This window comes from Bubalus bubalis, chromosome 10 (assembly GCF_019923935.1).
Source record: "Bubalus bubalis isolate 160015118507 breed Murrah chromosome 10, NDDB_SH_1, whole genome shotgun sequence".
NCBI classification, from domain to species: Eukaryota; Metazoa; Chordata; class Mammalia; order Artiodactyla; family Bovidae; genus Bubalus; species Bubalus bubalis.
In genome coordinates, this window is record NC_059166.1 from 80,646,497 (window position 1) to 80,661,882 (window position 15,386).

General features: G+C 39.3%; 1 protein-coding gene across 10 annotated transcripts in view; it reads left to right on the forward strand.

Annotated features, from left to right (window-relative positions):
• SNAP91 (synaptosome associated protein 91) overlaps positions 1-15,386 on the forward strand; it is a 239,691-nt gene that overhangs the window by 130,582 nt on the left and 93,723 nt on the right. For 8 of the 10 annotated variants that reach the window (XM_044924466.2, XM_025294809.3, XM_025294814.3 and 5 more), the window contains 4 exons: positions 6,332-6,466; positions 8,038-8,187; positions 11,587-11,617; positions 12,468-12,579. In XM_044924466.2, coding sequence (XP_044780401.2) covers positions 6,332-6,466; positions 8,038-8,187; positions 11,587-11,617; positions 12,468-12,579 — 428 coding nt within the window. The remainder of the gene's footprint in view (positions 1-6,331; positions 6,467-8,037; positions 8,188-11,586; positions 11,618-12,467; positions 12,580-15,386) is intronic. The other 2 variants (XM_025294813.3, XM_044924468.2) reach the window with 1 other exon arrangement.

The following is a 15,386-nucleotide window of genomic DNA, read 5'->3' on the forward strand; positions in this document are numbered from 1 at the left end:
AGCATGCCAGGCTTCCCTGCCCATCACCAACTCCTGGAGTTTGCTCAAACTCATGTCCATCAAGTCAGTGATGCCATCCAACCATCTCATCCTCTGTCGTCCCCTTCTCCTCCTGCCCTCAATCTTTCCTAGCATCAGGTCTTTTCCAGTGAGTCAGTTCTTCACATCAGGTGGCCAAAGTACTGGAGTTTCAGCTTCAGCATTTGTCCTTCCAATGAATATTTAGCACTGATTTCCTTTAGGACTGACTGGTTTGATCTCCTTACAGTCCAAAGGATTCTCAAGCGTCTTCTCCAACACCAAAGCATCAATTCTTCAGCACTCAGCTTTCTTTATAGCCCAACCCTCACATCCATACATGACTACTGGAAAGATCATAGCTTTGACTAGATGGGCCTTTGTCGGCAAAGTAAAGTCTCTGCTTTTTAATATGCTGTCTAGGTTGGTCATAGCTTTTCTTGTCCCATTCTGAGGGTTGTCTTTTCACATTGTTTTTAGTGAATAACATCTTATAACTTGATGTACTAATAAAAAGTTAGTACTAAAGTATTAACTTGATGAACTAAAAAAAAGTTCATATATTGTAGCACCCCCCCAAAAAAATTTAAGTGTGTAATTTAAAACTCAAAAACAAAGACTAAATGCATAATCTCTTGAAAGGACACATATCCCAGAAAAACTAGTTATTCTTCATTTAATTTACTTTTAGACCTATGACATAATTGCAATTCCAGAATTGAACTGTGAATAAAATATCACCTTAGTCTTCTCCTTGAGTAAAAATTTCAGGTTCTATTTGGTGTACCTAGTGTGGTGAAACTAGAGAACATTCTAGAAGGGCAACTTCTGTGTCCAAGGAGGACAGGCTAACAGAATAAATCTCTCCAAGTTGTTGAGGTTGCTGGTGGGATATAGGCATCACCCACATCTCAGACAGAGTCTGGCTAGAAACTTGAGAGTTATTATAACAAATGAAATATTATTTCACCCAGTGAAGAGTAAAACCATCAAACTCCTCTCATGAGATATCAGCTGAAGATACAGATGTTTGAAAGATGGAGACAGTTTCCTGGATGGCCGTGTAAAAATGGACTATTAAGGGAGGTTAGGTATGTTGAGCGATATGCCTAACTTGTGAGGTTGATATCAAACGGAAACCATTTTCTTCCATAAGAGACAATTCTGGGATGACGGCACCATAATCTGTACTAGCCTAGGTCTGTACCTGTTCCTAGTTTTAATTCCACAGGTATGGGAGAATAATGTCCTGCAGTAGGAGGGAGACCTTTCATAGTTTCGCATCTTCTGTTAACCACATGGCACAGGTAGCTTTAGCAGGGCCACAGAAGTCCTTGAACTGATTTAAAATATAAAAACTTTCAGTATGCAATTAGTAACAGTTCCCACTAACTGGTATGGTCTATAGAAGACCAATCATTTCATCTCTGGGGGTCAGAAACAGAACAGACAGAAGGTTCTCAGGCTGTTACTAGAAATATTGACTCTCTCAAATTGATTTTAGTAAATGGACTTAATAACTGTACCACTGAGAATAAAGGAAATGACAGCATCTTTAACATAATAGAGCACATGTGAGTGTGGGAAAATGTGTGTGGGAATGTATTTATCTACCAATAATTTTAACATGGTACTCCCTCGACCCAAGTGATGTGTGTAGACGACGACTGTCAGTTTTGATATGTCTCTGTTAATAGAACTTCATTAAGTGTGTAGGCCATTCCCCTGTAGAGAGATACATTCATAAGACTGATCATCTGTGATAAAAGGCAGTATGTCTGCAGCTGGTGATTCATGTAGGACAGCTCAAACATGTCTGCAGGACATCTGAGACATATATATATAGGCAGGAAGCCTAGTAGTTATTACTTTATTTTCAATTGCACAGACTTTCTTAATATAAATTCCAAAACAAAGAGAAAGAAAGAGTCGTCATTAGTATTCTCTTACTGCTTACCTCTATTCCAAGTCTCTAAAACTTTTCACTTAACAGGAGATCTCCAAACTCCTTATTAATGCCTATCATTTTCCTGCTTAACTCTTACTTTAGAGTAAAGCGACAGATTTTTCTTCCTTAACATAATAATCAGTTGGTTATTTTATATCACTTTATAGCTTTGTAATTAGTCTAGGTTTGTGAAGGTGCCTGCTTCATAAGAACTGAGTATAATGGGGAAAAGCCATCTTTCCAGATCTCTGTTGACTTTATAAACCTGTCAGAAGGGGATAACTCTGGCCTCACACGTGGCTGTAGGAAAGAGGTCAAGTAGTATTGTGGGGAAGAACCAGGGTTCTAGAAGATTCCTTTCTGAAATCCTGGCTCCGCACTTGCCATCAGGTCACCTGAATCAAATTATTTAACCTCTCTGGCCCCAGTTTCCTCATTCATGAAAATTCCTGGAGTGATTGTGAGGCTTAAATGAGCTAATATATGTCTTAGGTTGAATGATATAAAATTGGTATTTTTGTGGGATCAAAATGGTAGAATATTGACAGTGTATGTGGCTCAGATAGTTCAACCTAAAAAAATTGCTCAGAATGTGCCTGTCTTTTGGTGAGCCTCATGCCAATTTTGGCTGAACCTTCACTTTCATAGAGAAAACAGTGGTCTTTTTTTTTTTTTTTTCATTAAATAGTGTTATTTATTCATCTATGGGAATGAACCCCTTACCTTATGAAACTCACCAGCACTAAGCAGTTGAGCCCTGGGTAAATGCACATGGTTTTCTCTTTTTATTACTGAGTCACGGGTGGTGTGTTAACTTCCCTTTGCATCTTTTCTAGCTGTGAAAAGATAGGATTGAATCAGCTAGGATTGAATCAGCTGATCTTAATGTCCTTTCCAACACTGATACGCTGTGACCTTACAATAAATTGTCCTTTCTTGACCAAATTTTAAGAAACTGAGTGTCAGGTACAGTTGTTTCCATGTTCACCTGTAACAAAGAGAACCATACCCTTTGCCTAGATTTCCGACTGCCATATTCCAACTTGTGGGGGATGTTTCCAAGAAGTCAACCTTAACGCAGCAACCAACCTCCCTAAAACCAAACTGGTCATATCCTCAAAAATAATTGCATTTATCCCATCTTCTAGTAAAGTAATGCTCAAAATTCTCCAAGCCAGGCTTCAGCAATATGTGAACCGTGAACTTCCAGATGTTCAAGCTGGTTTTAGAAAAGGCAGAGGAACCAGAGATCAAATTGCCAACATCCGCTGGATCATTGAAAAAGCAAGAGAGTTCCAGAAAAACATCTATTTCTGCTTTATTGACTATGCCAAAGCCTTTGACTGTGTGGATCACAATAAATTGCAGAAAATTCTAAAAGAGATGGCAATACCAGACCACCTGACCTGCCTCTTGAGAAACCTGTATGCAGGTCAGGAAGCAACAGTTAGAACTGGACATGGAACAACAGACTGGTTCCAAATAGGAAAAGGAGTATGTCGAGGCTGTATATTGTCACCCTGCTTATTTAACTTATATGCAGAGTACATCATGAGAAACACTGGGCTGGAGGATGCTCAAGCTGGAATCAAGATTGCCGGGAGAAATGCCAATAACCTCAGATATGCAGATGACACCACCCTTATGGCAGAAAGTGAAGAGGAACTAAAGAACCTCTTGATGAAAGTGAAAGAGGAGAGTGAAAAAGTTGGCTTAAAGCTCAACATTCAGAAAACTAAGATCATGGCATCTGGTCCCATCACTTCATGGCAAATAGATGGGGAAACAGTGGCTGACTTTATTTTTCTGGGCTCCAACATTGCTGCAGATTGTGATTGCAGCCATGAAATTAAAAGACGCTTGCTCCTTGGAAGGAAAGTTATGACCAACCTAGATAGCATGTTCAAAAGCAGAGATATTACTTTGCCAACAAAGGTCCGTCTAGTCAAGGCTATGGTTTTTCCAGTAGTCAAGTATGGATGTGAGAGTTGGACTGTGAAGACAGCTGAATGCTGAAGAATTGATGCTTTTGAACTGTGGTGTTGGAGAGGACTCTTGAGAGTCCCTTGGGCTGCAAGGAGATCCAGCCAGTCCATCCTAAACGAGATCAGTCCTGAGTGTTCACTGGAAGGACTGATGTTGAAGCTGAAACTCCAATAGTTTGGCCACCTGATGCGAAGAACTGACTCATTGGAAGAGACCTTGATGATAGGAAAGATTGAGGGCAGGAGGAAAAGGGGACAACAGAGGATGAGATGGTTGGATGGCATCACTGACACAATGGACATGACTTTGAGTAAACTCTGGGAGTTGGTGATGGACAGGGAGGCCTGGCATGCTGCAGTTCATGGGTCGCAAAAGTCGGACACGAGTGAGCGACTGAACTGAACTGATCCCATCTTCGCTTCATTATGATGTTAATTTTTAAATATCTACAGGATGTCTTCATTTAGGAAGGCTACATGATCCTTAAGTCACTTGAATACTGCTAAAATCACTTCAGGTAGTCCCCATGAATTTTTAGAGAGCATCTTCTAATAGGTAACAGTTCTCCATGTTTCATTTTTTCATACATAAACAAGGAAACCTAAGCCAGTGTCACTATCCATTTCCAGGGACAGCATGATTTTCTGGTTAGAAATAGTAACTGGAGAATTTCAGTGGAAGTCATTTCCAAAATTATAAATTTACTGTTACGAAGTGTAAGCTAAAGGTTTTTTGTAAGCATTCTTTATGTTTTTTGGCAAGCATTTTGTGAAGAAAAGATATAGCTAGATGAGAAAAGAATACATTTATATATATATATATATATAATATATATATACCCAAACTGAGTATAAAAAAGACTTCTTTAATTTTGATAATAGGACATCATCTAATGTCTTATTAAGGAGTCACTTTTTTCATGAAAGTGAAAGTGAAGTCGCTCAGTCGTGTCCGACTCTTTGTGACCCCATGGACTGTAGCCCACCAGGCTCCTCCATCTGTGGGAGTTTCTAGGCAAGAATACTGGAGTGGGTTGCCATTTCCTTCTCCAGGGGATCTTCCCGACCCAGGGATCAAACCCGGGTCTCCCTCATTGCAGGCAGATACTTTACAAAACCCAGGTCTCCCTCATTGCAGACAGATGCTTTACGGTCTGAGCCACCAGGGAATCCTTACATCTTTTTGTACAGAAGCAATACAGTGAGCTCTGCTTCTGTCTGTTGATTGAGAGCAATAATTTACTTCCAGGCTTCAAAAGAGAAACACTTAATTTGAGGTCTTTGCTTTCTCCTCACCTTTTAAATTCAAAAGTATCCTCCTTTCAATAAGTGTTAATTCAGTGTTTTAGACATTTGACTGAGTATTCGTGGAAAAGATGAAAAAAGACAGTTCCTGACACCAAAAAGCCACCCCCAGGGTGGGGACTGGGGTGGAAATAAAGGATGGTATATGGGCAGGGTGGGGAGATGTACCAGTGCTGAGAGCACAGAGGCAGGACACATCACCTATGTATACCAGATGTGGGAGGGGCAGGGTCATTGGGGCTGGTAGCTGTGGGTGGCAATAGGAGGCAAAGAAGCCCTCCTGGGGCTGGCTCATTGTGATGTGTATTATGGCCGCAGCTGAATTTGCAGGGAGGAGAGAAGGAGGTCCAGAGACAGATGCACTTGTTTGCTATATAAAGGAACCCCACATTATATGAATCTGAAAGTTCTGGGGAGCCCATGAAGGATATTAGAGAAGTAACTTTGTCAGCATTTTCTACTCAGAAAGATCACTCTGGCTGCACTGTAAAGGCTAGGTTGGAGGAGCTACAGATTAGAGGCAGAAAGTCGCTTTGTGTTGTATTGGGTGAGCCTAAATTTGTCAATGGCAGCAATGAGACTGGAACATATAAGAAATATATTCAGGAGGAGTTGATGGCAGGATACATGCATATTTTTCTGATTTGCATTTTATTATTATAATGAGCCAATGTGTAAACTAAGCATTTTCGAGGTACCTGGTATTGTGATTTGAAGAAATAAAATTTAAATACATAAATAACTATCTGAAGTTTAACCATAGTGAAACCATCTCAGCTTTATGTACTCCATCATAACGGTAGATTGGATTGCTGCAGGTTCTCTTAACAGGGACATAAAGTCTTATGTGCTCTCTGATTTCCAGTTAAATTAAATATCTGATTATTACATGTCCGAGTTTGAGATACTTGAAAAACTATTCCAAAAGCATATCTTCCTGGATTTCATTGCCTTCTCATCCATATGCACTCAATAGCTTTTTGGTCTTCTGTTACTTCTGCTGACTCTGTTTTATTGGCCTTTACCTATCTTTAGTTGTTTCTGCTTATATTTTTCTGGAACTACTTTTTCCCAGGATTTGGGGGTTCTTTCATGGCTCCTTCTCCATCGCCAGTGACTCCAGCTCAGAATAACCTGCTACAGCCCAATTTTGAGGCAGCTTTTGGAACAACGCCTTCAACTTCTAGCAGCAGCTCCTTTGATCCTTCAGGTGAGGCAGTGATTTTTCAAATATTCTTTTTATTTGTTCTGTTTCTAAAATACACCACCTCAGGTTCGTGTGATATCAGGAAATTTATAAGCAAATATTGGATGAACACCTGGTTTTAAAACTGTTCAATAAATCTCTCCTTCTGTAACCTAAGTAAATATTTTCCATACATTTTTGGTGGTTTTAAGAATAACCTGCAATCTCTTTCTGTTTTTGTTTTTATTTTTTAGCAGATATTTAACTTAACATGCACACCATCTGTTTGCATGAGCTTATATGCACATGGTTTGGAGAAAGTTAAGGGAAAACAAATACTTTGTGCTAAATCTTTGTGCAGTATCTCAATGTGTAGACACTCCCACTGCTGTTGTTTACACGCTCTGAAGTTTGCCTGGCCCTCCGTTTGATGAAGTTGACACGAATAGTATTCTTTGCCTGCCTTTAACCTTTCATCCTGCTGTCATTTTGTTTGTATTTTCTTCCATTCTACTCTTCTCATGCTGGGTCCCTACTACAAATTTTCAATTGGTGAGTTTTTGGTAATTGTGTTTCAGAAACACCCCAACTATATCCTCTGCCTGACAATTTGGTTGCTTCCATTGCCAGTGCTGAGTTGAATGCTGTCCTTTTTTTAATTTAGAATTATTGTAGAGTGGTGTGTGTATGGTAAATATGCATTGTTTTTTTTGTATATAAAAAAAATTAGCAACCATAAAACTTTTGATGTAAGTATCAGCAGAAGCTTTTGTACAAATCCTATGAGACAGCATTTTTGAATAGTCTTTCTGTATTCCAGGAACTAAACAAATGGTCATTTGTTACATCTGATCAGGAACCATCAATAATAGCATGATTCTTAATCCTGAAAATAGCATATATTGTAGCTATGCCCTTAAAGTTAGAACCAGAAGTGGTTCTAACTTTCATACTACAATGAAAGAAACAAAAATCAAAATTCTTACTTCTACAGTATGTTTTTCAGATATTTGTTAATAGGTACTAATCATCAGATCAGATTTTACTCCAGCACTGATTTCATAGGAATTAGGAGATTCAGACTTACTTTCTCATTTAAGAATTTTTATAAAAGTAGGCATTGTAACTACCACATATTGAATGCCTATTTTGAGTGAGCATTATAGTAAAGGCATGACGTATATCATCTAGTTTAATCTTCACAACAAATCCATGTTGTAGTTGTACTCTTCCCACTTACAGGTAATAAAAACTCAGACAGTCACTTTCTCAAAGTCACACACTCATGAGGCAGGCAGCTGACATGAGCCCAATTCTGATTCCCAAGTCTGTGTTCTTTCCTGAACATTACACAATTTCTTTTTTCCACTTTCATGTTCATTAGTATTTCCATACTTTATGAGTAGCCATATGTAGAGATGTTTTTTTGGTGTTATAGTCATTGAAAGTATGGATTAAGTGCCTTCTTTGGTAAAATTGTAAATGTACAATTGTTTCATTGTACAAAATTGTTTCATTCTTTTTCAAAAGAGTTTCCCTTTGATTTTGCATATTTCTTTTGCAATTATTCTGAACCTGTTCTATTTGATTTCCAGTGTTTGATGGTCTAGGTGATCTTCTGATGCCAACCATGGCACCAACTGGGCAGCCTGCACCCATCTCACTGGTACCACCAAGTCCTGCAATGGCGGCAAGCAAAGCCCTTGGGAGTGACCTTGACTCATCTCTTGCCAGCTTAGTAGGCAGTAAGTAATAGAATAGTTTTCTTTAGCAGAATCGTATGTGAATTTTTTTCTCTCTTTTTTTTTTTTGTATGAATTGTTTCTGAATTCACTTACAGGTGAATATGTCAAGGAGTAGACAGAAATTCTTAGTGTTTTACCCAGTACAATTCCTTGGAAGATATACAGTCCCTGTGCCATTGTCTCACAAGCAACATGGAGGCCACTTTTAATCTGAATTACCAAAGGTGTAATTAGAGAGCGTGTAGAGTGAAATCTAAGTGTATTATCTTAAATAAAGTTCTTAATTTTTTATTTCATTTGGAAATAACATATTTACCAATTGAGTATCCAGATTAGTTTCAGTTATTCATTGAACAAATATTTATTGAGCACCAGGCAGTCTTCCAGGCTCTAGAGATAAATCAGTGAACAAAGCAGATAGAAATTTCTGTTCTTACAGTGCTTAGCAGGGCAGAGACAACATTAAATATTTTCAAATAAATAAATTCTCTAATATGTTAGGTTGTAAATGCCATGGAGAAAAACCAGGACATCCAAAGAGGGTCTGTAAGTACTACAGAGTAGCCCTCACTGAGAAGGTAAAATTTGTGCAAAGATTTGAAGGTAAAGGAATGAATCATACGGATATCTGAAGGAAAAAATTTGCGGGCAAAGGAGATGGCCAGTGCAAAGGCACTGGGGCAGATGATTGCCTGGCATACTCAAGGAGTTCCATGGACATTAGTGACTGGAGCTGGGTAAGTGAAGGAGAGAATCCTAGGAGATGAGGGAGCTATTACAAAGATTGGCCTTGTTTTAATTCTGAATTCAATTCTTTTGTTAAGGTGAATGGGCTTACCATCACCGATACCTTTTGTTTCACTCAAGGCTATATCAAAAGTTTATCAGATCCCTGAGACAACTTTTTTCCTATGTAGTATTCCTGCAGACATATTCTTGTTTCCTATTCCCATGATTTAAAGAAGACATTTCTCCAAAGAATATATACATATGGCCAATATACACATGAAAAGGGGCTCAACATCAGTCATCTGTGAAATGTCTATCCAAACCACAGTGAAATATTACTTCACAACCATTTTTTGCCATTTAGTTGCTATATCATGTCCAACTCTTTTGCAACCTCGTGTACTGTAACCCGCCAGGCTTCCCTGCTGTGAAATTCTCCAGGCCAGAAAACTGGAGTGCGTTGCCACTTCCTCCAGGGGTCTTCCCAACCCAGGGATCGAACCCAAGTCTGCTGCACTACAGGCGGATTCTTTACCACTAAGCCACCAAGGAAGCTAGTTCACGCCCATTAGGATGGCTGTAATAAAAAAGATCATAACTAGTCTTGATGAAGACGTGGAAAAATTAAAACCCTCACTTCATGGGAAATAGATGGGAAACAGTGTCAGACTTTATTTTGGGGGGCTCCAAAATCACTGCAGATGGTGACTGCAGCCATGAAATTAAAAGACGCTTACTCCTCGAAAGGAAAGTTATGACCAACCTAGATAGCATATTCAAAAGCAGAGACATTACTTTGCCAACACAGGTCCGTCTAGTCAAGGCTATGGTTTTTCCTGTGGTCATGTATGGATGTGAGAGTTGGACTGTGAAGAAGGCTGAGCACCGAAGAATTGATGCTTTTGAACTGTGGTGTTGGAGAAGACTCTTGAGAGTCCCTTGGACTGCAAGGAGATCCAACCAGTCCATTCTGAAGGAGATCAGCCCTGGGATTTCTTTGGAAGGAATGATGCTAAAGCTGAAACTCCAGTACTTTGGCCACCTCATGTGAAGAGTTGACTCATTGGAAAAGAGTCTGATGCTGGGAGGGATTGAGGGCAGGAGGAGAAGGGGATGACAGAGGATGAGATTGCTGGATGGCATCACTGACTCGATGGATGTGAGTCTGAGTGAACTCCGGGAGTTTGTGATGGACAGAGAGGCCTGACATGCTGCAATTCATGGGGTCGCAAAGAATCAGACACTACTGAGTGACTGAACTGAACTGAACTGAACATTACTGGGGAGACTGTATTGATAACATTGAGCAGCTGCCATGAAAAGTGATTTGGCAGTTTCTGGAAATGTTAAATATACAGTTACCATTCACCAGAGAGGGTACCAGGTGACTCGCCTAGAAAGCTCTTCTGCAGATCTCTGTGCAGCTTTGCACAAGCTTCATCCCATGAGGCTTCCTTGAGCACCCTATTTAATCCTGCCTGCCCCCACTCTCAACCTAACCCACCAGCTCTCTCTTACCCTGTTCTTCATATTCACTTTTCCATAGGCTTGCTGTATTGCCTCTAGTAGCTTATATACTCTTCTATTATTTTGTTGTTTTATCATCCATCTCACCCCAAGAGAATGCAAATTCCTCTGGGACTGGGATCTTTATTTGCATCACTGGCTTATCTCACATGCTTAGAACAGTGCCTGGCATATGGGGGCTCAATAAATATTTGCTGTAGTAGTCAATGATTTGAGATTAGAGCAGAATGATTTAACCCATTGGGTCAGGAGTTGCCAAGACAACTCACATAATTCGTAGATTCACTAGAAGGACCCAAGGGAGTCAGCACATGGTTGTACTCACAGCTGAGATTACAGCAGAATCGTAAGGATACACAGCTGGATCATCAAGGGAAAAGTCCAGAAGAATCCACACATGGACTTCCTTATGCTCTCTCCTCCCTAAAAGGGGAAGAACACACAAACATGCAACAACACACAAAGATTTCTGCCCAGGAAAGCCCTTTATAAAGATTGAGCATCCAAGGTTTTTATTGGATCCTCATCCTGTAGGCACTCTGCCTAACATGTACCAAAATACCAGCCAGTCTCCTGAAAGGAAAGCAGATTTTCAGCATAAACCTAGTTGCTTGTACAGTTCAGACAAATGAGCCATGCTTATCATTAGGAGAACAATTGAAGAGAACAATTTGGCTTCCCAGGTAGCTTAGTGATAAAGAACCTGCCGGCCAATCATCCCTGGGTCAGGAAGATCCCCTGGAGAAGGAAATGGCAAGCCACTCTAGATTGTTGCCTGGGAAATCCCATGGAGTCTCAAAGAGTGGGACACGACCTAGCCACTGAGCGCAGAGAACAGTTTATATTAGCCAAGTTCCCAGCCACACAGGCCTAAGATAGCAATCTCAAGCCTCCTAAGTTCACACATTTCTGAATACAGATTGACTTGAAAGTTTGATCCTTAAGAATAACGTGAAGTGAAAGAAAATGCTGGACTTGTGAATATGTTTCCTAAAGTGGTTTCTCTTCGGTAAAACTAAATGCAGTCATTTGTATGCAAAATGTGGACTTTTTTTAGACCTCTGATTCTTTGATCTTTTAAATGTCATATCATTTAAACTGAGTATAGAGATTTAAATTCTTTTTTCTCTTATCCATTTATAGATCTTGGAATTTCTGGTACCACATCCAAAAAGTAAGTATTTTTGAAACTGTCTGGTTTTCTAATGACAGTGTATTTGTACTTGTTTGAGACTATCAAACCTTATACTTAATGGAGTATTACTCATTTTCAGGCTAGGTAACTTCTAAATTGGTTTTTATTTCATTGTCAGTTTTTGTTTTGTTGTTATTCTACCGGAATCTCTATTCCACTATTGACTCTACAATGAAAAGGAATAATCTGTTTCAGTTTCCAGATTCACACTAAATTATATCTAGAAATACTTGGGAATTGTGGTTTGAATACTTTAATAGCTTTAAATTCTAGATGCATTGTAATATTCCTCGCTAACATTGATTTTAAAAAGTGTCTCATGGAATCAGTTCTAAGGAAGAATAGTAAAAATGACAATGTATATGTTTTTTAGATGCTTATTTCAACATCTCTGAAATTGGGATGCATTTAACAATAGATATAATCACTGGAAGGCAGGTGGTAGTCATGATTCAATTGTGTGAAACCTTCTGTTGAAGCCATTAAGATCCAGAAAGTGCCATTATGGATTCATTATCAGTTCAGCGAAGGATAGACAGTATTTATGACTTACTTGGAAGTTTTTGTAACCAGTGATGAATTCAGTTGAATTTTGTGGCACATTTTTCCATGAGCAGTGACAGGAAATTCCTGTTATCACTGAGGTCAAAACTATTAATTTTTTTGTCAAATGTCCTTAAGCTCTCTTAGATACAATATGGTAAGACTCTTTTGTCTGTTTTATCCATTCTCTTTATTACTTCTTGATCCCAAATACAAATGAACATTTAAGGAGCCACATACTATTCTTTTCTGATTGTGTGTGTGTGTTTTGCATGGTTGATTTTAGGGGAGATCTTCAGTGGAATGCTGGAGAGAAGAAGTTGACTGGGGGGGCCAACTGGCAGCCGAAAGTAGCTCCCGCCACCTGGTCAGCAGGCGTTCCACCCAGCGCACCCTTGGTACGTAGCTCCCGGAGGCCAGAGTGGTGCAGGCACTGTGCCAGTTTCCAGGTGTATGGAACAGGGAGCATGTTGCTGAATTTTGCTACTGATGTTGTACTTCTTGATCCGTGTTGAAGAAATGGAGCAAGATGCAATATTTACCAAAAGGCAAATTTCATTGACTTTATATTTACTAAAGATTATGACCTAGCTTTTTATTTTAAATATTTCAAAATAGTATTTATACTTCTTCAGACATTAGTTTTTTATTTCTACAATTATAGAAATGATATTTCGATATTTCAAAACATGTAATACCATTGACCTTTATCTATGTTTTTACCACATCTCTTGTCCACATTTCCTGATGGTCATAAATAATGAAGACTTTTATTCTTAGCAGAAAGAGTGAGCTGTTTTCTATTGTGTACCCGAACTTTCATTTTAAAACCCTATGAAGTCTTCTCACTGTTTTTTAAATTTGAAACTACTATCACCACCTTTCCTATGAAATTTAGATAGGTCTCATTTCTGTATCCCCTGGAGTAGAAAATAGCAACCCATTCCAGTATTCTTCTCTGGAGAATCCCATGGACAAAGGAGCCTGGCAGGCTGTAGTCTATGGGGTTACAAAGAGTTAGACCCGATTGTGAAATAACACTTTGGTTTTCAATACTATTATTATTAATTGAACTACAACTTAAGTGGTAGTTTCTATAGGAAAATATCTTCTCAGACTTGGTTTCCAAAACCCACTTCCTTTGGTCTCCCCACTCCACCCCCTGGTGTTTGTAAGAGAGCAGGAAACTCAAGGACTAATGCTTTCTGCCTTTGGTTGAGTTCAAAGTCTGAAAGAACTTAATTTTAAGAAGTGATTTCTAAAAGATAACAATGAGAAGATTGCCTATTATATCTGGATGTTTACCTTTTAAAATCTTTCTTTGCATAAAACAATGCTTAAGAGGGCCATTTTTGTATTTATCTATAAATAAAGTTCCATTTTAATTTTTATAAAGGATACTTAGTAGAAAACTACCCATCTCTTTTAAACTGACCTATGGGTCGGGAAGATCCCCTAGAGAAGGAAATGGCAACCCATTCCAGTATTTTTGCCTGGAGAATCCCACGGACAGAGGAGCCTGGCAGGCTGCAGTCCATGGGGTCGCAAGAGTCGGACCCGACTTAGCGACTGACCAAACCACCACCACCATGCCCAGGATAGCCATATAATTTATTGTGCAAACTAGTGCTCTTTGAGGGCGAAAGGAAGCACAATTGTTACTCTGGGACCCCAAGCATGTGTCTGGTGGCCCACATAGATGCTGAGGCCATAAGCAGGTAGCACTCTGGGCCTAGGCAGCTGCATTCCATTATTTTCTTAGTCTATTTTTTTGAAATATAGTTGATTTACAATGTTGTGTTAATCTCTGCTGTAAGCAAAGTGATTCAGCTGTACATGTATATGTATATATTCTTTTTCATACTCTTTTCCATTATGGTTTATCACAGGATGTTGCATATAGTCCCCTGTACTGTGCAGTAGGACTTTGTTGTTTATCCATTCTCTGTATAAGAGCTTGCTTCTGCTAACCCCAAGCTCCCACTCCATCCCTCAACTGCACTGCATTCTTAAATACAAAAACAGTGTTGGGGGTAGAGGGAGAGAGACTCGATAACTCCAAATAAAATCCCTAAAGAAAGAAAAAGCTTCTTCAGAACGCATCTTATACATCTGTTAATACTGCATATTGTCAAGAAATCTCATAATTTATATTATCATCACCAAATTAAAAGAACTCATTTTTCTATTCTCTTCTATGCAAAATTAAAGAGATCTTATACGCAGTCTGAAGTAGTTTATACTCTTCCCTGGTGGCTCAGACGGTAAAGCGTCTGCCTACAATGTGGGAGACCTGGGTTCAATCCCTAGGTCGGGAATATCTCCTGGAGAAGGAAATGGCAACCCACTCTAGTATTCTTGCCTGGAAAATCCCATGGATGGAGGAACCTGGTTAGGCTACAGTCCATGGGGTCGCAAAGAGTCGGACATGACTGGGATGCTGAGGATCTAGTGTTGCTCTTATCAGCAAGATAAAGCTGTTCAGTGTTTTGGTTTGGGTTTTTTTTTTTTTTTTCAGTTAGGGTATAGTTGCTTTACAATGTTGTGTTAGTTTCTACTGTACAACAAAGTGAATCAGCTTTGTGTGTGTGTGTGTGTGTGTGTGTATATATATATATATATCCCTTCCTCTTGGACCTCTTTCCCACCTACCCACCCCCATTCAGTGTTTTTTAACTGGTTAGTTAAAAAACAGTCATGGTGATAGCAAAGTCAAAGAAGAGGATAGGGGAGTGGAGGGAAAGGTGGTGAAAATACTGATATCTGGCAGATCAACCATAGGTTAAAAAAAAAAAAAAGATTTGGAACCAGAGGTGGAGAGTAAGATAAGAAAGAAAAGTCTCAGGCAGAATCCACTCAACTGGGGATTATTGTGAACAGCTCAGCAAGACACTGGCTGCCAGGTTTCTATATGGGGCAGTTTGCTGAGTAATGAGGCCATTATCCCCAAAGGGGAACAAGGGAAAAGTATTTTAAAGACAGTGTTGAGCTGGAGACCTTCCTTGACCATCACCTCCCCTAAGATGAAGATTTTAACCATACACAGTCAAGAATTCATCAGATACTTAACAAACAACTCTTTTGCTTCTCTGAGGCCACAAGGCCACCAGTTATCTGATTGGCAGGCAGCATTCTGGAGACTGAGATTAACATTCTCATTTCTTTTAAACCCCCAAACACCTTATTTTTGTTTATGAGGCAGAAA